The 25,721-nt window shown below is 37.9% G+C and overlaps 1 protein-coding gene across 1 annotated transcript in view; it reads left to right on the top strand.

The window, feature by feature from the left end:
* SCYL2 (SCY1 like pseudokinase 2) overlaps window positions 1-25,721 on the top strand; it is a 44,507-nt gene that overhangs the window by 10,523 nt on the left and 8,263 nt on the right. Inside the window, exons 2-12 of the mRNA XM_026697984.2 lie at window positions 1,208-1,412; window positions 8,083-8,240; window positions 8,830-8,974; window positions 9,689-9,838; window positions 14,094-14,315; window positions 15,109-15,225; window positions 15,678-15,803; window positions 16,060-16,236; window positions 16,747-16,869; window positions 17,570-17,683; window positions 22,066-22,198. Of these exons, the coding sequence (XP_026553769.1) occupies window positions 1,236-1,412; window positions 8,083-8,240; window positions 8,830-8,974; window positions 9,689-9,838; window positions 14,094-14,315; window positions 15,109-15,225; window positions 15,678-15,803; window positions 16,060-16,236; window positions 16,747-16,869; window positions 17,570-17,683; window positions 22,066-22,198 (1,642 nt within the window). The 5' untranslated portion in view covers window positions 1,208-1,235. The remainder of the gene's footprint in view (window positions 1-1,207; window positions 1,413-8,082; window positions 8,241-8,829; window positions 8,975-9,688; window positions 9,839-14,093; window positions 14,316-15,108; window positions 15,226-15,677; window positions 15,804-16,059; window positions 16,237-16,746; window positions 16,870-17,569; window positions 17,684-22,065; window positions 22,199-25,721) is intronic.

Genomic DNA, 25,721 nt, shown 5'->3' on the forward strand with positions numbered 1-25,721 from the left:
AGAAGATTAGAAAAAAGCTATTATTCCATACTTTTAAAAAAGGAAAATAGAAATGACAGACCTGTTGGCTTAGCATCAATCTTACTTTTTTTTTTACAAAGTGATTAGATTAGTATGCCAAGGGAATGCTGCAGATTACTCTACCTAAATTTCAGTGAGACACTTGATACAGTTGACTATAGTCTTTCTTGATGTGATGAAATGTTGTGAGATGGATTGTCCCTTTACCAAAAGGATTTGCTGTTCATTGGTAAGAACAATTGTACCTAATATATAGTCTTTAGTGGAGGTATTCATCATAGAGAAAATCTACGTGTGAATTTACTAAGAATCACCAGTGACTTGAGGGTACATAATCAATGGGCCTACATGAAGCAGTGGGACATCTCAGAATTCTATTCTAGACCTAGTGCTCTTCAATATTTTTAAATATTTTTTAGACAAGTGATATTTTAGCAAATTTGAAGTCAATACATCAGTACTACAAGGTAGAATGGGAGTACTTCTTCAGTGTGAGACAATTCTGAAAAGATACAATGTGATGGTTGGCTGAATCAACAGGGATATATGTTGAGATTACAGGAAACGATCATTCTCTTCTATGCTGCACTAGACAAACTACATCTAGAATACTGTGTCTAGTTTTGGTTATCAGAACACAAGAAAGATGCTGAGAAATTGAAAAATGTGTAGAGAAGAGCAACAGAGATGATGAAGAGATTGAAGATTAAATCCTAAAAATAATGGTAAAAAGAACTATATGTGTTTATCTGAACAAGAGAAGTCTAAGATTAGACATGATAGCAATATTTCAATATTTGAAGAGCTGTGACAGGGAGGAGAATATGAATTCATTCCAAGTAGTGCCAAGAAAACAATGGATGGAAGCTCTCCAAAGAGAGATCCAATTTGAAATATACAACTGACTTGTGAGTGAAATAGTCTGCCTTCTAGAATCATGAGTGCTCCATCAGTGGAAGTTTTCAAACAAATATTGGACATTTAATATACTTTAAATGATGCTAATTGTTAGAATAAAAAAAATCATTGTTCATATTCAAAAAAGAATACAAAAATGTTAAAATTCTTTATTATCCGTGGCATAAGTTTTCATTTAAATAATGAAAGTGAATAATATATTTAGTGAGTAAACAATGTATATGTGTTAATAAAATTTCCAAAACAATTTTAATTATTTTCTTTATAGGCAAACGTACTGCAGAATTGTCATAACAATGGAGCTGATGCTAAATAAATTAAAGAGCACTGTTACAAAAGTGACTGCAGATGTCACAAGTGCAGTTATGGGAAATCCTGTAACCAGGGAATTTGATGTTGGTCGGCACATTGCTAGTGGTGGCAACAAACTTGCTTGGAAAATTTTTAATGGCTTTAAAAAGTCAACAAAACAGGTAAGCTTTTTGAGAAAGAAATCTATATAATCACAATGGTATTTCAAAAGAGAGTATATAGTTTACAATGGCAGAATAAAAGTTGTTGACTATGCTCAACATTATATTTGTGGAAGTGATGTTCATATATGTTCCTGTTAGGTTTCTTAAAATGTCTCAATATTTAAAAGTTATGAGAAAACTAAGAGAATTAGTATAACTTCTTAGATTTCAATTTAAGGAGGTTGTCTTATCCGTAAGTAGATATATGAAGTCTATCCTAATCTATCTCAGACGTGTCTGCTTAATTGCTATCATATTTTTATCATTTATTTTATTTACTGATTTTTAAAAGTGAGCAAATGGTTAGTTCTTAAGCACGTTAATCTTTGGGCAATTTTTTACACTTATAATATATTCAAGTTATTCTCTATTTTCTAATCTGTCTCCCACTTACTTCTTAGGAATGGAGTTAGGGCCATTCTTAAATTCCTGCTTGCTCCACAGAGGGTTTTTAGTTATATATATGTAGTAGGTATGTATTGGCATGTTGCCCTGTTAAAGTACTATCATACCTTTTGGTGTATAAGACGCACTTTTTCCTTCCCCCAAAGTGGGTGCACTTTTTCCTTCCCCCAAAGTGGGTGTACGTCTTATACAGCAAATGTTGTCGAAGCCCCGCCCACCTGCCAGCCCTCACCCTTTGACCTCTGCCTCCCAGCAATTTGCCTCCTTACAGCAAACAGCAAACAGCCTGGTCAGCTTCAGCACAGCCTGATTAGCACAAGTAGCTGTTTGTTGGTAGGATCGCCCTACTGACAATCAGCTGTTTCAGGCTGCAGGGATTGCTATCGCCTATTGCCGCCTCCACGCCCCCCATTTTTAGCCTGTTCCAGGCAGCAGGGATTGGAACGGGTGGAAAATGGAGTGTGTGGAGGCTAAAAATGGGGTTCCGTGGCCAAAAATGGGGCATGCAATAGGCGATGGCAGGCTGAAACAGCTGATCGTCAGAAGGCTAATCCAACCAAAAATCACCTACTTGTGCTAATCAGGCTGTGCTGAAGCTGACCAGGCTGTTTGCTCTTTGCTACAAGGAGGCAAATTGCTGGGAGGCAGAAGCAGATTTTTTTTTCTTGTTTTCCTCCCCAAAAGCTAGGTGAGTCTTATACTTTGGAGCGTCTTATACTCCAAATTTGTATTTGTAATTGCTAGTTGATGACAGGAATTAGGCTGAAATATATCAGAATTTCAGGCATTATTTGGGAGAAATGGCATTCAATAACTATGACAAAGAACCAGCAATATGTAATTCCATAGTCAAGCTAAAAGCTCACTAATTTATATTTTGGCTGTGACATGTGATTAACAATTTTAATACAAACCACTATTATTGTGTATCTCATGTCCTAATAAATGTGTGGTATGTGGCCAGAGAGATCTAAAATTAAGAGATCTAGATTCAATAAATATTTCTGGCATAAAAGTATATTAAATATTACCAGGAAAAGTATATTGAAACATGCTATCCCAGTGGTGGCTAACCTTTTGGGGCTCCTGTGCCAAAAATTGTGCTTGTGCGCGTGCACTTGCGTGCCAGCACCCAGAAGGCAATGCATGCGGGGCCCCCCACGCCCTCTGCACATCCACACGCAAGCCCCGCCTGCCCCCCATGCTGCCCCCTTACTTGCACTGCACCTCTCAGCTGATTTTTGGCTCATTTGAGGCCTTTTTCGGCCTCCCAGAGGCTTGAGGAAAACTTCTGCAGCCTTTAAAGGCCAAAAAATGGGGCCGTTTCGTCACTTCCAGTATTTCTAGAAATACAGGAAGTGATGAAATGGGCCTATTTTTTGACCTGCAAAGGCTTTCCTCAAGCCTCTGGGAGGCCGAAAAAGGCCTCAAACAGGCCGAAAATGAACTGTGAGGCACATGTATGCTCAGTGTATGCGGCTCGCGTGCTGGCAGAAATGGTTCGCCATCACGGTGCTATCCCTTTGTATATATGTATTTATTTATATACCTTGGTTTATCTCTTGGTCTTTGTATATTATGCATCTGAATATTGGCTGCTGTCAGGTATTTCAAAATATAGTTTTGCTTTATTCAATTGCATTTCTTTCTGTCCCTGATTGTCAGACCGTATTTCTCCACTTTGGTTTTGTTACAGGTAGTCCTCAAGTTACAACAGGTTGTTTAGCGACAGTTCAAAGTGATGACAGCACTTCGTCATTGCACCACATCCACGGACACATGGTTGCAATTCAGGCACTTGGCAACTGAATATTATTGGTTGCACATCTTGCAATCATGTGATCATGGTTTTAACTTTTTTTGCTAATTTCCAGCCCCAAAAAAGGCTATGGGAATGTTGGATTCAGTTAAGAACTGTGAGATTCACTTAACTGTAGTGATTAGCTTAATGACCAAATTGTCTTAAAATCAGGTCCAACTCAACTGTTAAATGAAAATATAACGTATGTAGAATATAATTGTACAGTTGTGGAATTATAGGTAGTTCTCAACTTGGACCACAACTAAGCCCAAAATTTCCATTGCTAAGCAAGATAGTTGTTAAGTGTGTTTTGCCCCATTTTACAACCTTTCTGGCTACAGTTGTTAAATGAATCAACTTCCTCATATACTTTGCTTGCAGATTGGTTGCAAAAGATGACCCTGGGACATCATAAATACATGCCAGTTGCCAAACATCACATTTCTAATCGCATGACCACACAGATGCTGCAATGATTGTATGACTGTTTTCAGTATCATTTTAACTGATTGTACAACATTGTAAATGGTTGTAAGTCAGGACTTATCTGTATAAACTGCCCTTTATACTTTAAAGTACACAATTTTACATAAATGTTACAGGGCACTAGTTCATCTTATGTAGTCTACTATATATCATCTGTTTTGTCTAAGCAGCTTTCTAAACTTTCTAAAGCCTCATGCTGTTTATTTACAAAATATATGTGGCACCTTTTTTTGCCCCCCAAAAGTCATATGCTAACAATTATAAAAATTAAAATTGCATGCTTTCTTTTAACTGACATAGAAGGAACGTTAATTGAGATCTTCTACTTGCAAAGCATATAGTATATTACTGAATGATTGTGTTCTGGCCAAGGCTTCTGAGATAGTAATTACGCACACGCTTATTTTAAAAACAACTCTTCTTTTATTGCAATGCTGGGAATTATTTTCATTCCCAACCGATAATGACTCTCAAAAAGTCCCTGGAGGAAAGCACCCACCTTTCTTTCCTGTGAAGTGCTTCCACTAACAGAAGTGTCAAATAAACTAAAACAAGAACCAGCCAAAGTACAAAGAGCTTCGAGAATGAATCTAAACCGAATAACTTTGCTTCCTGCAAAGGTTTCGTCATCTTGGCCTGTCCTTTATACCTTATGGGAGGGGCAATCACCTCCCAGCCTTGATCCCAAGTCACCCCTTTTGTTTCAGCTGCTCTCGCCTTCCAGCAGCTCTGCACACACGTGCACTGGGAACAGGCTCCCCTGGGTCCTCTGCCTCTCTGCTGCCAGACTCCGAAGGCTCCGGAGACAGCACCCCACTCCCAGATGGTCCCAGCCCCATCTCTGCATAGGACAGAACCGTCGTCCAAGTCCTCCCCAGACTCCCAGACTAATCCCCTTTCTTCCCCACTGTCCGATTCCGCTGCCGTCTCCACAGGCTCAGCAAACTGGAGATTTTCTTTTCTCTACATCTTACTCTCCCTCCCACAGATAAATTCTACTAGTTGTCTGGTTTTTAGCCGCCTTCTATATAGCTGTAGCTGTATGCCTCATGACTGATTATCTGAAGAAGTTTTTATATTCTGTTTTTGTTGTGTGTGAAGGATTGATATGTTTGTATTAGTGCAGGCTAGAGCAATATTTAGCCACACTTTAGTGTTCTCTGTATGGGACTACTGTTGAAGAATGGAAAAAAGACTTAATTTAATTTAACCAGGATAGTTTCGGGCCAATTCTTTCTGCACTGGGCTGGGTTGTTTTAAGGAGTGGATTACTATGTATAAATTGCAATGTGTTTTTATATCTAAAGAGCATCTCTTGCATAAATCTGTCCATCAGTTGTCGCTATTACGTTTGTTGTAAAAAGATAAACTATAATTATATAATACAATCTTCTATCCTGAAATATAATGAGGGCCTTTTTCATTTCATTTATACTGAAGGCCTTTTTCATTTCATTTATCTTTTGGTAAATTTAATTGTGTTAATTTTGATTAGTGTCTTTTAAGTAGTTCTGATTATTGTTTCTTTTTCATCTCAATTATTTTTAAACCATATAATATGATCTGCCTATGGATGCCTGAGAAACAAATATAAAATCAATTGTTCATATTATTTCTGCAATTTGTTACTTGGAGGACTGTATATGTATGGATTTAGTAGACTTGTTTTGATTGAATGAGAAAGATATGACAAATTCTTAGGCTGGAGTAGAAGGTATCTGATAGGTGTTCTTGTAACAAAGATATTGTTCTGTTTACTGTAGTGCTATATGATCAAGAAATTATGAATAGATTATACTTACATTGACTCTGGTATAGTTGCTACCACAGGTTGTCCCAAAGGTGCTTTTCAAAAGGCAGCTGGATTTGTTTTTTCTCTTTGAAAACATTTCGCTTCTCATCTAAAGAGAAACTTCTTCAGTTCATAAGTTTGGTCATCCAGACTTGGATAATTGAAAATCTCCATAGATATGCTACCACAGATGCCTTGATTTATGACCACCACAATTGGGACAGGAATTTCCAACACTAAGCAATATGGTTGTAAAGCGAGACATGTGACCACATTGCTTAGCAAAGGCAATCCTTACAATCCCAGTTGCCCTCATTAAGCAAATTCCACCAGTCATCTGCCACGGGCCTACTCCCATTCCAGGCTTGGTTCCTCCCAGCCCTGAGTCTCAGTAAGGTAAGGAACTGCCTCCAATTCCCCTCACCCATCAAACTCCCCCCACCCTGCCCTTTTGGCTGTCACACACTTGTGTACGGTAAGTAGTACCAGAATAGAATGGCTGTGGGGCTGCTTGCTATGCCTAGGAAGTCACATCCACTACACTCACCCCACCCTACAGCAGAGCCAATAGCATGGCACAAGGCAATTCTTTGACGCACTATGACTGTGAGCTATAAAAAGCAGCCCCTGAGCTACAGCACAAAGCCTAGTTGCAGCAATATGGCATAAAGCCACAGCCCACTCCAGCCACAGTTGCCCTCACCACCATGCTCTCCATCTCCAGTGATGTAGCACCACAACTTCTGAAGGCAATCCATTCAAATGGTTAATTGTTGTCACTTTCAGGAAGTTTCTCCTAACTTCTAGGTTGGATTTCTCTTCGATAAGTTTCCTTCTGTTACTTCTTGTCCTGTCTTCAGGTATTTTGGACAATAGGTTGACCATCTCTTTTTTATAACTGCCCCTTAAATATTGGACAACTACTATCATGCTATCCCTAGCCTTTCTTTCATTATCTCTCTGGGTAATCTCTCTAGATATTGTCAACCTTATTAAAGCTTTGAAAATACTTTTATCAATCAATCATACGTGTGTACTGTATTTTCTGATTTATTTTCTCACATTTTAATGCTGTGTAATTGGATCAGAAGAAAAGGTGTTTCAAAGCATTTGCAAACCACTAGTCAGTGAACTTTAAACTAAGTGTGCCTTTTCCCAAGGTTGTGCTATAGAATGAGTGTGATCCCAGGAACAGACTCAAATACTTCAAGGACTTTTAAGAACAGATTGGATAGCCATTTGTCTGAAATGGTATAAGGTCTTCTGATTGAGCAAGGAATTGAACTAGAAGACCTCCAAGAACCCAACTCTGTTATTTTGTTATTATATTAGATTTGGTTGAATGCCGCTTATCAGGAAAATTGTTCTATTGTACTTACTGTGTTAATATTCCAGTGAAGTTTTCAGCACCACTGTGCAATAGAGTTTAAAAACTGTACTTTTAATAAAACCTTTCTGTCATGTGTAAAGAGAATATGACAGAATGAAGTGCCTGAACATAAAGCTTGTTTTTTCACTTAAGGCATAGTTTGAAATTTCTGAATAGATATAAACTACTGTAGGTTTGTATACAGGTTTGTATACATGTTGTTCTGAACTTACAGCCATTCATTTAATGATCATTCAAAGTTACAACAGTGCTGAAAAAGGTGACATATGACTGGTCCTTGTACTTATGACTGTCACACAATTCATGGTCACATGATCAAAATTTGGGCAGTTGGCAATCAACATATATTTACACTGGTTGCAGCATCCCAGGGTCACATTATTACCATTTATGACCTTCCTAACCAACTTCCACAAGCAAAGTCAATGGCGAATGTCAGGTCTGCTTAACAACTATGCGGTCCACTTAACAACTGCATGATTCACTTAAAAACCTGCATTGTTTTGCTTAACTGTGTCAAAAGAGATTATAAAATTGGGCACAATAACTGTCTTGCTTAGCTACAGATGTTCCAATCCCAATTGTGGTTGTAAGATTACCTGTTCAAGATGGCAATTCTCTTACAATGGTGAAATGACTTGTTTTCAGTTAAAAGCATCAAGAAGAATTATTTTAAAGTATTAAATGTAGCTTTCTTAAGAGACATATAAAATATAAATGGTTCATTAATTATATTTGTATACCTTATGTTTAGGAAGTGGCAGTCTTTGTATTTGATAAAAAAATTATGGATAAATATCAGAAATTTGAGAAGGATCAAATTATTGATTGCTTAAAACGTGGAGTTCAGCAGTTGACAAGACTTCGACATCCTCGGCTGCTAACTGTGCAGCATCCACTAGAAGAATCCCGGTAAAAATTTCTGATGCTATAGTAATAATAGATTCAAAGTCAAAACAAAGTCAACATCTAATAATTGGATTCTTAATGAATTTTGAAATTTGACAACCAAAGTGCAGTCTAAAATACAGAATTGTAAAAAACGGAATTCTTTTAAAAACACATAGATTTCTAAATAAAGCAAGGGTTTACAACTTATACCCACATTCTAAAAACTTTTCAAATATTTTATACCCTGGGTATAATTCAGTTTACATTCTATGAATGCAAGAGAGTCTTTTAAGGAAAAATCAAAGAGACCTATTTAAAATATTCAGAAATTTCATTTGATTTTGTTCTTTTTTTTCCAGTAAAAAGAGAAGCTTTAAAGGATTTTAACTGGTGTTGATTCTTGCAAAATAATGTTGATTTATTAGTTGGGATTTTGGTAGTTGCTGTTAAGATTCCAAATCAAAATATATTCATTTATCATAATGTCTTGTGCATTTTCCAGATGTCAGTGTGCTATGCAACCTATAAACTACCTGCATTAGTATCCCTATCTCTTTTTTAAAATTGAACTTTTGGAGTGTTTAGTAAAACTATCCTTGTTTTCTTTTAGAGATTGTCTAGCATTTTGTACAGAACCAGTTAGTGCAAGTTTGGCTAATATACTGGGTAACTGGGAGAATCTTCCTTTACCCTTACCATCTGACATCAAAGATTATAACTTGTATGATGTGGAAACAAAATATGGCTTACTTCAGGTATGCATTGACTTATAACTTATATCAGTTATGATGCATCATAATTGTAATCCATTCAAAATTGTGTGTGATTGTGTCTATATATGATTAGGTGTATTCTAATTTTACCAGACTTAAAGGCAAGAGGACTATTTATTACATGACTAAAGATATGACAGTAAACATATTCGAAGAAGTGGATCTTGCAGCATTTTGTATGCTGTGCTCTTTGAACACCTTATTGTATTCCATATATAAATGAGACACAGTTCACATTATTTTCCTTCTACAGAAAAAAACAGTAAAAGTACTGTTTACAATACAAATTTACCATAAATAGTACATCAATTCCTTGCAAATTGTAAAATTGCAAATTGCAAGTAAATTCACACATTTTAGATAATTAAAAACTTCAGTTCTCAGCTGCTTTCAGTTCTTAAAAGATTTTTGGGAACTCCACAAGAGATTATCTTGTTCAGATATCTTGGTCATTTGTATCCTACTCTGTGTTCTAGAATAGTTGTTCTTGTGTAAGTTGTGCACAAATTTCTCAGGGATAAGAAGGGCGTAGAGACCTAATTACAGTTGATTGGATGAGCAAGTTTGTCTTGGTTATGTTATGTGGAGTATTGAGATAGTGGTTACAAGCAAAGATATAATCTATCATAATAATTAAGTTTCAGAAAATTGGGAAAAAAGACATTATCACAAGAATATAACTTTACTTCCCAACAGGTTTCAGAAGGCTTGTCATTTCTACACAGCAGTGTGAAAATGGTCCATGGCAACCTTACTCCTGAAAACATAATTTTAAATAAAAGTGGTGCGTGGAAAATTATGGGATTTGACTTCTGCATTCAATCAATAAATCCATCTGAACAAGAGGTAATAAATTGTTTAATGTGTTATTTTTCTTAAATGAAGCCCAGCTGAAAATATTAAATCTAATATTTAGCTGATTTAAAAGTTTTAAAAGTTTACAATGAGTCAATACATGATAGTTCCTTTACTTTACCAGATAGACAAACACTTGACATTGTCATAGATGAAAATTTTGTATATGATTTGTGGTTTGTGCTTTTTAGTACAAATTAAGATTTTATGGATTTTGGAGGAGGTCATGGAAGACAGGCTAGTAAATTATTTATTTATATATTTACCAACTCACAAAAGTGACTTTGATAGTCTATAAAATAAAAACACAAAACCCTACTGCACACAGTAGTCTCATTCACAATCCGTAGTAGCAACTCATGTACGCAAAATGCCTGGGGAAACAGCCAGGTTTTCAATGGCTGGTGAAAGGCTAAGAGGGTTGAGGTCCAACAAGAAGATAGATATTCACCTCTATTGCAAGGTGGTATTGTTTGATAGGAAATGGAGCATATCTGTCTAGTAGATTTGGTGAGTCAAGAAAAAACAGAAGAAAGACAGTCCTGCAGATTGCCTGCCTTGTGCCATGGGGGTTTTATAGGTAATGGCAGTCTTGGTAGTCAGTGCAGCTCATAGAACACAGCAGTGGTTCCCAAAGTGGGGGGTGGTGAGATGCCTTAGGGGGGCGCTAAGAGGCAAGGGGGCTGGCAGGGGGGCGCTAAGAGGCAAGGGGGGGCATTAGAGGTGCCCGCTCCGCAGGCTCACTGATTGCCGGCCATGCAACCCATTGATTGTTTCATCGCTCCGTAGCCGGTGCCTCGAATGCAGAACCCGTGCGCGGCGAGCCTTGCCAAGCCTGGGGGAGGAGAGGTGGGAAAAGGGGAAAGGGGGCGCCTTAGCTTGCAGGCTGTCCTCTCCGGTGGAAGTGACCTATTAAAGGTTTTGTGGACGAAACATGGTCAAGACTATCAGGAAACTCTCACATTTTGTTGAGGCTTTAAACAGGATCCATCGGACCAGATCACCACCCTAAAAATTACTTTTCTCCAATGTATGACAGTGCCAATTCTGAAGAAGGCAAAACCAAAATGTACTGGTAAATTACAAGGAGAACACGCACACACACACACTCCCTTCTAACCCTGTTGGAGCAGGTGATTGGACTAGAATAGATACCTCATTATCTTTCTCCTCCCTCCTTCTTTATTTCTTTTTCTTTCTGTCCCTTCCTTCCATCCCCCCTTTCTTTGTCCCCTTTTCTTTCTTTCCCTTTTCTCTTTTCTTCCTTCTCTCTTTTTTTCTCTCTCTCTCTTTTCTCTCTCTTTCCCTCTCTCAGGCTCACCCCATTGACTTTACTTGCTTGGGCAGGTCCCTCCAGTGCAGTGGGCTCAATGGGGTGGACCTGCAGGGCCAGCACCTAGAACGTGGCAGTGGTGGCATGTTTGAAAAGTAGAGCAAAGCCAGAGGTCGGTAATTTTTGCTGCAAAGAATCACAAAAGCTTCTGGGTTGTGCACAAGAAGGGACACACATGTCAATGCAGTTCAGCAACATAAACTAGATACAAATAAAACAAATCAACAAGAATCGGCAAAGCATCGCTGATTAGATTTTATTCATTACTAGAATCTAATCAGAGATGCTTTGCCTAATCTAGTCCAATGACCTGCTCCAGCAGGGTTAGAAGGGTTAGAAGGGAGTGTGTGTGTATGTGTATGCATGGCTGTCAAAACTCCAAAAACAGGTCAAGTAGCTCTGGGGAGGCCAGTCATAAATTAGAACACTTGCTAAATAACCGGCCTTTAAGTGAGGACCACTTGTTTGCCAGTCACCTGGCCATGCCCACCCAGTCACATGACCACCAAACCACACCTACCCGGTCATATGACCAGCAAGCCATGCCCAGCCAGCAAGCCATGCCAGCCAGTCATGTGACCATCAAGGCACGCCCTCAAATTAGGCCATGCCCACAGAAATTTGAATCCCACCCCTAGGTGGAGGACACTGAGGATGAGTTTGTAGCACCAAGGGGGCGGTGGACTGAAAAAGTTTGGGAACCACTGTATTACAGTCATAACAGGAAATACCAAACATTATCCGCACCACTACATACTGGACCAGTTGCAGCTTCTAAGTATTTTTCAAGGGCATATAGAATGCATTCAATAATCCAGTTAGGAAGTGAGTATGGCTTGAGTCACTATAAGCAGGGTCTTCCAATCCAGAAATAGCCACAATTAATGTACAAGACAAACCTGTGCAAAAGCCCCACTGGCCATGGCTGCCACCTCTTCTTCAAGCAGAAAGAGGATTCTCAAATACACCCACATACAGAGTTAAGGATGGAAAATCCCCAGAGTAAGGGGGCCTTAAAATCCATAGCAACTTAGTCTTGCCATGGTTGAAGCTTATTCTCCCTCATCCATTAGTTATCTTAACCTTAAAATTAAGTAGGATGGTATATTTATATATGTTATATCAGTGGTTCCCAAACTTTTTCAGTCCACCGTCCCCTTGGTACTAAAAACTCATCCTCAGTACCCCCCACCCAGGGGTGGGATTCAAATTTCTTAACAACTGATTCTGTGGGCGTGGCCTAATTTGTGGGCATGGCTTGGTGGTCATGTGACTGGGGTGTGTGGCCAGATGGCCATGTGACTGGCAAACCAAATATAAGTAGTCCTCACTTAATGGCCAGTTGTTTAGTAAGTGTTCTAATTTATGACTGACCTCCCCAGAGCTACTTGACCTGTTTTTGGAGTTTTGACAGACAAACAGACAGACAGACAGAAACACACACTCCCTTCTAACCCTGCTAGAGCAGGTGGTTGGACTAGATATCTCATTCGCTTTCTCCTTCATCCTTTCCTTTCTTTCTTTTTTCTTTCTTTCTCTTTCTTTCTGTCCCTTCCTTCCATCTCCCAACTCTTTCTTTGTCATCCTTTTTCTTCCTTTCTCTTTTTCTTTTCCTTTTCTCTTTCTTTTCTTTCTTGTTTCTTCCTTTTCTCTCTACCTTTCTCTCTTTCCCTCTCTCTTTCTCTTTCTCTCTCCCTCCCTCCATATCACATTAACTTTCTCTCTCCCTCTTTCTTTCTGTCTCTTCCTTCCATCCCCTCCTCTTTTTTTGTCTATCCCTTTTCTTCCTTTCTCTCTCCCTTTTTCTTTCTTTACTTTCTTGTCTGTTCCTTCTCTCTCTCTCTCTTTTTTCTCTCTTTCATTCTCTCTTTCTGTTCTCTTTCTCTCTTTCTCTCTCTCTTTCCCTCTTCTCTCTCTCTTTCTCTTTCTCTTTTCCTCTCTCTTTTTCCTCTCTCTTCCTCTCTTTTTCTCTCTTTCCCTCTCTATTCCTTCCTTAACCTATCTACCTATTTTCTGCCCAGGTAGGCATGGCCTAATCTGTCAAAGGCCTGGGCTAATCCTGCATCACCCCATTTCCCCTTTCAGAGGCCCCGGCCCTTACTCTCCCCGTTTCCTCCCCCACAACCATCTCTTTCGTCGTCCTACAGCTGTGACTTTACCTTTCTCCCGCGGCTGGCTGCCAGGGAAAGCAATCCAGGGCTGAGCCATTGTTGCTTGGCTCCCTGCCAGGCCACGTCACCCTTGTCACAAATGCCTGCAGCCCCCACATGTTTTTTTCGGTGCGGCTGGACTCCAGCTGCACCGAAAAAAAAGCACTGTGTCTGAATGCTTTTTGCAGCAAAAATTACTGACCTCCAGGTTTGCTTGCTTCACTTCTCCAATGTGCCGCTGTGGCCATCAGTGATTTTTTGCGCATGCACACAATGTCATGCATGCGCAATAAGGACTGACTGGGCAGGGAACGGAGGAGTGGGCAGAGAGGAGCAGGACCAGCCAGGGCCCTGTTTTACCGTTTCTCCGAACTACCGGGAACAGTAATGAACCGGTAGAATCCTATCCCTGAATTGTGCCCTGCAAGGGGCCCACCTCCAGCGCTCCCTGCCACCTCTTAGCGCCCCCCTGCCAGCCCTCTTGTTTCTTAGCGCCCCCCCCCAAGTCATCCCACCACCCCAGAGGGCGGTACCACCCACTTTGGGAACCACTTTTATATGTTCTTAGGTTTTGCTTTTTCATGTAATATTAAAAATATGTGTAAAAATTAAATGAATTTCAATTAAAATGGAATATATTAAAAATATAAATAAGTAATTAAGGTGGTACTTTTGGGTGTTAATATTACTTGGATAGAATAAAGTATTTGATTTAAATTTTATTGTTTCACAATATATGACTTCACTACATTTCTTATTGCAGCCCAAATTCTCTTCTAAAGAATGGGATCCAAATTTACCATCTTTGTGTCTTCCAAATCCTCAGTATTTGGCACCAGAATACATCCTTTCAGTAAGCTGTGAAACAGCTAGTGACATGTATTCTCTAGGGGCAATTATATATGCTATATTTAATAATGGGAAGCCAATTTTTGAGGTCAACAAACAAGATATATATAAAAGCTTCAGCAGACAGCTGGATCAGGTACATTTAAATCTATTAATATATATTTTCAAATACAGGTAGTCCTCAACTTATGACTAGTTGCTTAGCAACCTTTTGAAGTTACAACAGACTCCCCAAAAGTTAATGTATAACCTGGTTTCAAAGTTTACGATGGCTGCAGCACCCCTGCAGTCATTTGTCCTTATGGCTGAATGCAGGGATGGTGCAGCATCCATCTACCCTGCTGGATCTCCGCAGCCACTCCTTTACCCAAGGGAAATCAGGCTGGCAGTAGTGGATGCAAATCAGCTGGAGCTAGCTGCCTTCTCACCCAGCAAGCAAGCGGAGATCAACTGTCCGGTGCTTCCTTTCCACTGAAGGACTTTCAGGACTCAGCCTGCTTCGTAGCTCAGCAAAACATGGGTTGCTTCAGGGGGTTCGGTAGCCGTGGGAGATACGGGACAGATGATCCTGGGCCTTCCTCCAGAACCTTCCTCACCCGAGGCACCATGTGCTCCATTTAACAACCTTCAGCTTTGTTTAATAGCTGCATCACGGAGACAAGGGAGTGGGATTGTTAAGTGAGGCCGTTTTGCTTAGAGGTCACTGACATGTAACTGTAATGGGCAGGCTTCATTATGGTTGTATCTCAAGGACTACCTGTATTGATTATAATGGCTGGTTTCAGATATTAGGCTTGATTTGTGAGCATGAAAATGTATATTGTATATGGTGAAATTCTAAACCAGAAATATTTTTATATAATGCACATATTACAGGCAGGAATTTTTTGTTGTTGTTGTTAATGATGGATGGCATGTGTTCTGTACAGCTTAGTCGGTTGAATTCCAGTAATCTTCAGAACATCCCGGACGATGTCCGTGAACATGTGAAACTGTTGTTAAATGTCACTCCTGCAGTCAGACCAGATGCAGACCAAATGACTAAAGTGAGTAAATAGAAATAACTGCAGAACATAAGGCAAGTCTTCAATTGTTATAATAAACAATGAATATAGAGTTTTAAAATGTTTTGTTAAAATATTGTGGTTTATGGGAGATTGGGATGTAAGTGATTATATTTCTCTTATTAGCAGAGCCAGTGCTCAGTAATTTCCTGGATTTTTTTTTTTCTGGCAGAATATCTTTTTAGAGATTATCGTCATTGCCTAGAATAAGCGAATCTTATGAAATACTGCAAGATAAATGTCTAATTGATGTTCATTTTTATCTTTATCTTTTATTTTTATCTCATTTATTTAAATTGTATACTGTCCTAATCCCAGACACTTGAGATTATTCATAAAATGACCTGCTAACTTTAATTAGAATGAAATGCTATTGTTAAGACAAATATATAAGATATTTATCATCTAAATAATCCTTTCTTATCTTTTTTTAGATACCATTCTTTGATAATGTTGGGGCTATGACATTACAGTACTTTGATTCTTTATTTCAAAGGGATAATCTTCAAAAATCACAGTTTTTCAAAGGGCTGCCAAAGGTTTTACCAAAACTACCTAAGGTTAGCAACTTACAAATATCTTAATAAATGCCTGTGCAATGCTGTATATTGTAAATGAAATGTGCATTGCTCTATAATGACTTCCTTTTGGGACTGATAAATGTTGCTGATTTAACATGTTTTACAGAAGAGAGTTACAGGATGCACCAGTTATAAAATTATTTTTGAGAATGCTGCATTTTTATTTGTAATATGTAAGGTTAATTATAAAAATCTTCTTATATCTTTGAAACGTAAGGTATCTATTTTCTTTCAGCGTGTTATAGTGCAAAGAATTTTGCCTTGCTTAACATCTGAATTTGTAAATCCAGACATGGTACCTTTTGTTCTGCCTAATGTTCTGCTCATTGCGGAGGAATGTACCAAAGAAGAATACATTAAACTAATTCTACCTGACCTCAGCCCTGTCTTTAGACAACAGGAACCAATCCAGGTACATTTGTATCTTAAACATTATTCTTGTTTCCTATTATTAAACATTTTATATTTTCCATTACATATTGACAAAATGTGTGCCTTAAAGTCAGATTACACTGACATGCTGAAAAGAAAAGTTAGAACTGTTGTACCTTCATAAAATGTATTCAGTCTGTAAAGTTCCAGCCATAGTTTATTTCAGAATCCTAAATGGAATTCCCTGGAATAGATTTCTGCCAGGTGAGCAGACTTAGTTTCTAAGTCTAGTATATTGCATTTTGTGGATATACTGCAGTCTGCTACAGATTCCAATAAATCCATACTGATAATTTCTATTTTAAAATTGGTGTTCTTGTTTTCCATGCTTACAGGCTAGCAACATGGTAAGTGAATATATTTGCTATATTTACATTGACATTTGAATACAGATTGGTACCAAATGTTACACTGAAAGTTATTCTGAATTATTAGTCTGATTAACAAAATAAGCGAAAGTAATTTTTTAAAATTTACATTTCATAAACAGATTCTCTTGATATTTCTTCAAAAAATGGATCTACTGCTAACCAAAACACCTCCAGATGAAATAAAGAACAGTGTTCTGCCAATGGTTTATAGAGCCTTAGAAGCACCATCAATTCAAATACAGGTCTGACAACCATATATTTTGTTCAACTTCATTATAATTGAAATGTATTTGGAATCTTTGAAAAATTCTCTTATCCTATCTTTATTAGAATAAGGTCTCACAAAGCAGTAAAAATACTTAAAAAGCAGTATGATAATTTTTTAATTTTTGCATTTGTTTAATTTTGAAATAACACTGTTTCTTACAACATTTATATGAACTGATTGTTTTTCAAGTCAAAAGGAAGGATGAACAAATAAATATTCTTTACTTTAGAAGTATATAAAATGTTTCGAGGTTGAAAAGTTTTGATCCTAAATGTATCATTCTGACTTTCAAATGCTCTCTGTTCTAGTATCACAAAAGCTTTCCAAAGTCAGGGCATACCGTTCCAACTTTACTGGAAGTGGTTTGGCTTTAAAGCAGGCCATTCTGAACATTCACAATTAGAATGGTCCATTTCAGTATTCGTTTATTTCGTGAATGAACAAACTAAGTTTGTGATTTGGGTAAGGTGAGAATGATCCAACCTCAAAACACCTGTGCTTCCCACACGCCATCCTTCATCCTACCTTTGACCTAAGTATAAATTTTGCCTTAAAATATTAATAATTTAGTGTAAACAGAAATTAAAATCAAAGGCTTGAAAATTACTTTTTTAAAAAGTTAACTCTAACCTTATCCAGTTTTTATATGACGATTGTGCTCTTTTTATTTGCAGGAACTCTGTTTAAATATCATTCCCACGTTTGCCAACCTTATAGATTATCCATCAATGAAAAATTCATTGATACCAAGAATTAAAAATGCATGTTTACAAACTTCATCTCTTGCTGTAAGTTTTAATACAGACTTCTTTATAATTGCTTGTATTTTGCTTTTTTTAGTTTAAACAATATTATTTGATTTCTGGTGGGTGGTTTCTTTTGTATTTTAAGCAAAAATTGTTTTGATTATATATAGCTAATGCTTGAAGAGTGAAATTGGAGATTACCACTTAGTCTCACTCTTACATCATTATTCCACCTATTTCCAAAATCTGTGCCTCTAAAAAAGGAAGAACTACATATTTTAGATTCTCCATACAAAGCAGTCTCAATTGTATAGGATTTCAAATAGCATAGAGACCCTTCACGTAAGCATTGTATTGTATTCCTAAACTTTTCAATTCCTACTAAATGTTCACATATTGTCATTGGCCCAAACTACACACACAGATATGTATTAAACAGATGTTTAGATTTTCTCAGATTGTATTAGATATCTATATATGATTCATACCTCTTCAGCCCTTATTCTTAACACTGGTGCACCACAGGGTTGCATGTTGAGTCCCTTACTCTATCCTCTTTTTGTGCATGACTGCATTCCCACTCATGCTAGTAATAGTATTACTAAATTTGCAGATGATACAATAGTGGTGGGACTCATTTCCGGGGGAGGGATGAGTCTGCCTATCAAGATGAGGTGGACCAGTTGTTTTCGTGGTGTGGAGACAATAACTTGGTCCTCAACACCAATAAGACCAAGGAACTTATAGTGGACTATAGAAGGAACAGATCAGACATCCAGCCCTTGCTTATCCATGGAGACCGAGTGGAGCAAATGGCCAGTTTTAAGTTTCTGGGTGTTACTGCAAAAGAGGACTTAACCTGGGGTGCTCACATTGCAGCACTAGTCAAAAGGGCCCAGCAGAGATTATACTACCTGAGTCTTCTCAGAAAATAACAACTGAATGAAAACTGCTTGTGACCTTCTACCGCTGCACCATAGAGAGTATTTTAACTTACTGCATCTCTGTATGGTTTTCCAATTGCACAGTGGCAGATAGGAAAGCACTCCAGAGGGATAATGTCATTGCCCAGAAGATCATTGGTTGACCACTCTCCTCTTTGAAAGAGCTTTATAGCTCCCACTGCCTTAAGAAAGTTCAAAACATTCTCAAAGATCCAGCTCATCCAGGGAACCCTTCTTTTGAACTATTACTATCTGGCAGACAGTACAGAATAATAAAAACAAGGACAAATAGGCTGAAAAACAGCTTCTATCCCAGGGCAGTAGCTCTTTTGAATTCTGCTGTATAGTGCAGTATTGGTGTGGTGTCGGAGGGTTTTGGTGAAAGATGTGTGTTTGTGTTTATTTTCATGGTCATGGTCATGATGTGCACTGAAGATGGTGTTGGATTTCATTGTATGAGGTGCAATGACAATAAAGTAAAATAAACTAAACTAAAATTTGAAACAGAATTTAGCAATTTAAAGATTGCTGGAATGTAGCAATTTCAGTGACTAAATTAAAATTTCATTTTGATGTAAACATTGCTTAGGGCTTAACATGATTAATTATCAGAACATGGTTACTTCCTACAGAATTTAAACTGTAAAGTCCTATGCCTTTCTAAGAAAAGAGTAATGTTTGATCATAAATTAAACTTTCCCATTTATCTTTAATCTTATCTTTTACTTGATTATTATATTTTAAAATTTACATTCGTTTCACTTTTCTGTTTCATCAGGTGCTCTACTGATTTAAAATACTTACAATTAAAAGCTTTAAGTAGCTGATACCTAAATTGTATTTTACTTCCTGATTACTAGTAATTCTAATTCATTGGATAGGTAATATATATTAATGGACTACTAGAACATATTTCTTCCTCCTGGTTTTGGAATCAAATTATATTAATCCATCCCAGAGGATGATGGATACCGTTGTACTAGTTGGACATGTTTTAGTGGACTGGTTGAGACTTGGACATTTCTCAAGTGCTTAGAGCACTGGCTTTTTAGTATCTGCTACCTCATTTGTATAGTAATAAAAAAAAGATACAAGTGATGAAATAACAAGAGCAGACCTCTAGGACACCGGCCCCCAACCTTTATGACAGCAGGACAATTTCCATGGAGAGAGGTTTTTCTGCAGACCAGAGGGAATGTGTTTTCATGTGCTGCTTGCATCCCATGTATGGGGCCTGGTTTCTGGCATGCCATAGACCAGTACCTGTCCATGGACCAGAAGTTGGGGACCCTGGTCTAGGATGATTGTAGTAGGAAGACAGTTGACTATAGTAGGGGGGCAGCTTTATCACTGGATGTTTTTAAGAAGAGATTGGACAACCATTTGTTTAAATGGATATAGGTCTCCTGCTTGAGCAGGGGGTTGGACTAGAAGATCTCCCAGATCCCTTCCAACTCTGTTATTCTGAATACAATGTAGCATCCATATAAGCTTTATTTTATAGTACTGAGGGAAGAGAGCCATTGGCCTTACCCCAAACTGTATCTGCAGGAAATCATCCAAGGGAATTATTTAAAATTATGGGTGACTTGATCTTTAATACTTTTGGTTACATGAGGCTCTATCATAACTATTTATTATGATAGTTCTTAAAGAACAAAATTACTCAAATTCATATTACTTCTGTTGTCACTTTAAACTGTTCCTTAGTAATGTGTCTGCTGTACCATTTAATAACATTTGTCTGAGTCAGTTTCATAATTAGTCTCTTGAGGAAAGTGGATATTGTTTTTATATTTGTTCACACCATCAACTGAATATTGAATATCTTCCTGACTTGGCTTCTAAAAATTTCCAAAGATCTATCCCAGTGATGGCTAACCTTTTCCACACCATGTGCCGAAAATGTGCCTGTACCCATGATACAATGTGCACGCAATCTCCAGACCCCTCCGCATGCACGCATGCCGCCCTGTGCACATGCCTCTGCGCATATGTACACAACCCACACACCAAACACTGCTGCACATGCGCACACGAGCCCACCACTGCCGCATGCTTCTGCGCATGAGTGCATGTCTCCCACCCAAGCGCGTCTCCCCGTGCATGCATGGCAGGTACCTCTCAGGCTCTTCCGGGTGACTTCTCATGTGCTGGCAGAAATGGCTCTGCGTGCCACTTATGGCATGCGTATCTTAGGTTTGCCATCATGGATCTATCCTATCAATGTTCATCCAAATTATTAATATTTTGCCCATAAAGCAGAATTTCCCAAACATTAAAAAAGGCAGAAATGGGATCCCTGTTTAATAAACTATATTTAGACTAATTTTAACAACCATCAGCTGATATCAGATAGTATATTTAGGCAAGCTGATTAACAAAACAGCAGTTTTACAGCTTCCGCAGTTCTTAAATGAAATTGATTGTTATGATCCATTTCACTTTGGATTAAAATCTAGATTTAGCCCAGATTTCTATTTTTGTAAGTCATCTTGAGCTATTAAGGGTTTGTATCAGAGGTGGTTTGCAAAGTGGTTTACTACCAGTTCAGTGGCATGGTGGGTGCATATACACACACTTTGCACACGCACAGAGGCTTTACTGCTCACCTCCTGCAATCCTGCACTCCCTGTAGTTTCAACAGCTGACGCGCGGCAATCTTCTGTGCTGCGCAAAGTACTTGCGCCTTCAAAAGCAGGGAATAAAGGTCAGTATGGGCGGGCGGACCCAGCAGCAGCTCGTCAGAGAGAACCAGTTCAGTCTCCATTGATCTTTGGCACTACCGGTACGCCAGAATCAGACCAAACTGGTAGACTAGCACTACTGGTCTGTATAGCATACACATTTTATAAATAAGCATTACTACTACTATTACTACTACTGTTACTACTACTTACTACTGAATTGGCTGCTGGTTTGATAGCAGATTCCACTACTCCCCCTTGCTCTCTACTCTCCACCCATCAATTTTCTTTTTATCTTATTGAATTCTTATTTTTTCATTATTTATTTTTTCATTATTTATTATGTTATTAATTATGTTATTATGTTAATTATGTTATTTATTATGTATTACAGCTAGTTTGTTTACACACTTTTCATTTGTTCCTTTTTATTTTTGTAACCACCTAGAGCAGTCCCACAATAAGATAAATTTAATTAACAAATGAATCTTCCTACTTCATATTAGGTAATAGGTAGGCTGTCGACCTTTTTTTAAAAAAACTGCAAAATGTTTGCTATATTTTCCATAAAACAAATTGTTAAAATTTTATTGTTTTTGAAGCTTCCCATGTAAAAATAAGTTTTCACTGCTTCTCTGTATATAAACCCACACCATTTAAGTTTGGAAAGATATAGGAATGTACATCCCATGTACACATAGGTTTTAAGTGATTAAATAGCTTGTTTATGAAATTTCACTTTAAATTACCTTTATTCATAAAAGTTCAGAGGATTTGTTTATATTTTTATTAGGTGCGTGTAAATTCCTTAGTCTGCTTGGGAAAAATTTTGGAATACCTGGATAAATGGTTTGTTCTTGATGATATTCTGCCTTTTTTGCAACAAATTCCTTCCAAAGAACCTGCCGTCCTTATGGGAATCTTAGGTAATACAACTTTTTATTTTTTTTGTGTTGTCTACTGTAATTCCTCTACAGTACTTTGGTGTATGATTCAAAAACAATATGTTTATAATATGCCTCAAAGGTATATAACTTGTTTAGTTTCCTAAGATTTTCTTTTAAGTTCAAACTGTATCAACATATATTAACCCTCCAGGAACGTATCTAGTTGAAAAAATAATCAACTTCAACGTCTTGTTTCCCTATCCCTTCAAACTAAAAGAAATACAAAATACGTTTATACATTTATAATTGCATGCAACAGTTTAGACAGTCCTTCTCAAATTTAAGTTTCAGTGAATCCCTAACTGAACAGAAGCTAACATCAATCTCTGTTTTGTACAAAGTTAAGCATGAAATTGTGCTGCAAATGTGAACACAATTATAATGTTTATGTGCAGTTGTTTACAGATTCAAAATTATTTCGGTATCTGTCTCACTTTTAACCTGCATCAGCATAACCAGTCTATCTTCCCCCCCACCCCCAAACTTTCTGGCTCAATTTAATGATTTAAATCCTACATCAATCAATGCATAAAATCACTGCAACTGTTCTGTGCTATATCAAACACTGCACAGATACTATCACTGTGGATAAATGTATTAGAATCTATCCCAATCAGAAACCCTGGATGACCAAGGAAGTCCAGTGCCTATTGCGTGACAGGACCAAAGCCTTTAGGTCCAGTGATGGGGCAAGATACAGTGTTGCCAGAGCTAATCTGAAGAAAAGTATTTGGAAGGCCAAGACTGATTATAAGAGGAAGATTGAGGATAATTTTTATAACAATAACATGAGGCAGGTGTGGCGAGGGATTCAACAAATTACCAACCATCAACTGACCAATATCATCCCTGCTGAGGGGGATGTTCATTGGCAGAGCAACTGAATCATTTCTTTGCTCGCTTTGAAGTGGAGATATCAGAGACAGTTAAAATACAACCACCAGCCAATTGTAGCCCCCACCTCATTGTGGAGGAAGAGGAGGTGAGGAGCATTCTGAGGGCTGTGGACCCTAGAAAGGCTGCCAGTCCTGATGGTATCTCTGGCCAAGTGCTTAAAGACTGTGCTGTTAAGTTGGCTGGAGTCTTTGCTAGGATCTTCAATCGGTCTTTATCCCAGTCCACTATTCCATCTTGTTTGAAGGCTTCCACCATTGTTCCGTTGTCAAAGAAGTTCCCTATCAATAACCTCAACGATTACAGACCAGTGGCACTCACTCCTATCATCATGAAGTGCTTTGAGAAATTGGTCTGCCAGCACATCATTTCTGGTCTTCCGCATACATTTGACAAACTCCAGTTTGCATACAGAAGAAATAGATCTACAGAGGACTCTATAGCCATCACTCTTCACACTGCTCTGACTTATCTAGAATGGGTGTGTGTGTGTGTGTGTGTGCTATGTGAGGATGCTTTTTGTGGATTTTAGTTCTGCGTTTAACACAATTCTTCCACGCAGATTAGTGTCTAAATTTCTTGACCTTGGGCTTTCTAATTCAATCTGCCTTTGGATTATGGATTTCCTGTCTGGTCGCACACAGAGGGTTAGATTAGATAATCATACTCCTTCAGCCCTTATTCTTAACACTGGTACATCACAGGGTTCTGTGTTGAGTCCCTTACTCTATACTCTTTATGTGTATGACTGCATTCCCACTCACGCTAGTAATACTATTACTAAATTTGCAGATGATACAACAGTGGTGGGACTCATCTCCGGGGGGGAATGAGTTTGCCTACCGAGATGAGGTGGACCGGTTGCTTTCGTGGTGTGGAGACAATAACTTGGTCCTCAACATCAATAAGACCAAGGAACTTACAGTGGACTATAGAAGGAACAGATCAGACATCCAGCCCTTGCTTATCAATGGAGACTGAATGGAGCAAGTGGCCAGTTTTAAGTTTCTGGGTGTTGCCATAACAGGACCTAACTTGGGGTGCTCACATTGTAGCCCTGGTCAAAAGGGCCCAGCAGAGATTATACTACCTGAGACGTCTCAGATAGGACAGCACTCCAGAAGGTTAACATCATTGCCCAGAAGATCATTGGTTGCCCGGGAGCCCTTTTTTTTTTTTAATTATTACCATCTGGCAGACGGCACAGAATAATATAAACAAGGATAAATAGGCTGAAAAACAACTTCTTGTTGAGCAGTAGCTCTGTTAAATTCTACTGTATAGTGCAGTGTTGGTGCAGTGTCAGGGGTTTTCAATTCAATGTGTGGAGTGTGAACGATGTGTGTTGTGTTTATTTTCATAGTCATGATGTGCATTGAAGATAGTGTTTGATTTCGTTGTACCAGGTGCAATGACAGTAAAGTAAACTATTTTGTATCTTATTTGACAGGTAGGAAAACTTCCAGAATTCCCTGTAGCCAGCTTTCTATTTCTTCCTTCTGGAAGATTTTCCACTCTTTCTTTTACAACATCTACTGGTTCAGAAAGATCTTCATATATACAATGGATTATTTTCTTGCAGATTTTCAATAACATTCCAGTCTGGGAACTGAAGTATATATCAAAGTCTTACTTTTCTTTATGTTCTTTATGGTTGATTTAGAAATATATTTCTGCCTAATTTTTTTTACTAAAACCTCTCTCTATTATCAGCTTCATTTTCTTCACTGATTATAAAACCCCACAGGATTCTAGTACTTTATAGTCTTCATTATACCAAAAGATTACTTCTCTATATTCTGACTCAGAGATATGGCCAAATACTTCAGAACTCAGTTTAGTGTTTAAGAGACCAGATTCTTCTTGCACAGAAGAATCGGCAAGTTGGGCTCCAATGTCATTTCTGAGATTAGCAAATTTACAATGCACTAAAAAATATTCAGAGCCCCTGAGATAATCCAATCCTGCTAAATTACTGAATGCCAGCCCAAATGCAGAGATTTTTCTTGGTCTTCCAGATCTTGCCTTGACTTCAATAACTACATGTAGCTTCTGTTTCTTAACAGTTCTTGCAACTGAAATTGCTAGCAGAAAGTGTTTAAAAAATTTTTTAATAGATTTCCCCTGCTTTATAAACATAGATTATCTTCATTCTCAAATGGGCAGACAGCTGTCTAGAGGAGATCATGGTTGCTGAAAGTAAATAGGACACTTACACCCTAAGAAGTTAAAAGTGTCAAAGAGTATTCATCTTTATCTAGGTAATTGTAGCAAGTGAGTCACCACCTTTTGGGGCCTTATTAACAACTTTAAAATGTGATTAATTTGAAAGAAATTTGTTGTCATATTCAATACAATATTGATTCTCTAAGCAACTGCAGATAAATAATAGGTAGGCAGTCATTTTTTTAAAAAAATATGTATCAGTTTCTATTCTTTTGAAGCATGTTGACTGGGGGGGGTGTCGATATGTTTGTATGCAACTGTATATGTAAAGTGAAATGAAAGTTTCCATTATTTAATTGAAATTAGTTTTGTACTCAGAGTAAAATATGATTATGATTCATTATGACTAGATAAATAGTTAACCCATTAATGTTTCGTAACA

This window comes from Pseudonaja textilis, chromosome 5 (assembly GCF_049901715.1).
Source record: "Pseudonaja textilis isolate UNSWEBS1 chromosome 5, rPseTex1.2, whole genome shotgun sequence".
NCBI classification, from domain to species: domain Eukaryota; kingdom Metazoa; phylum Chordata; class Lepidosauria; order Squamata; family Elapidae; genus Pseudonaja; species Pseudonaja textilis.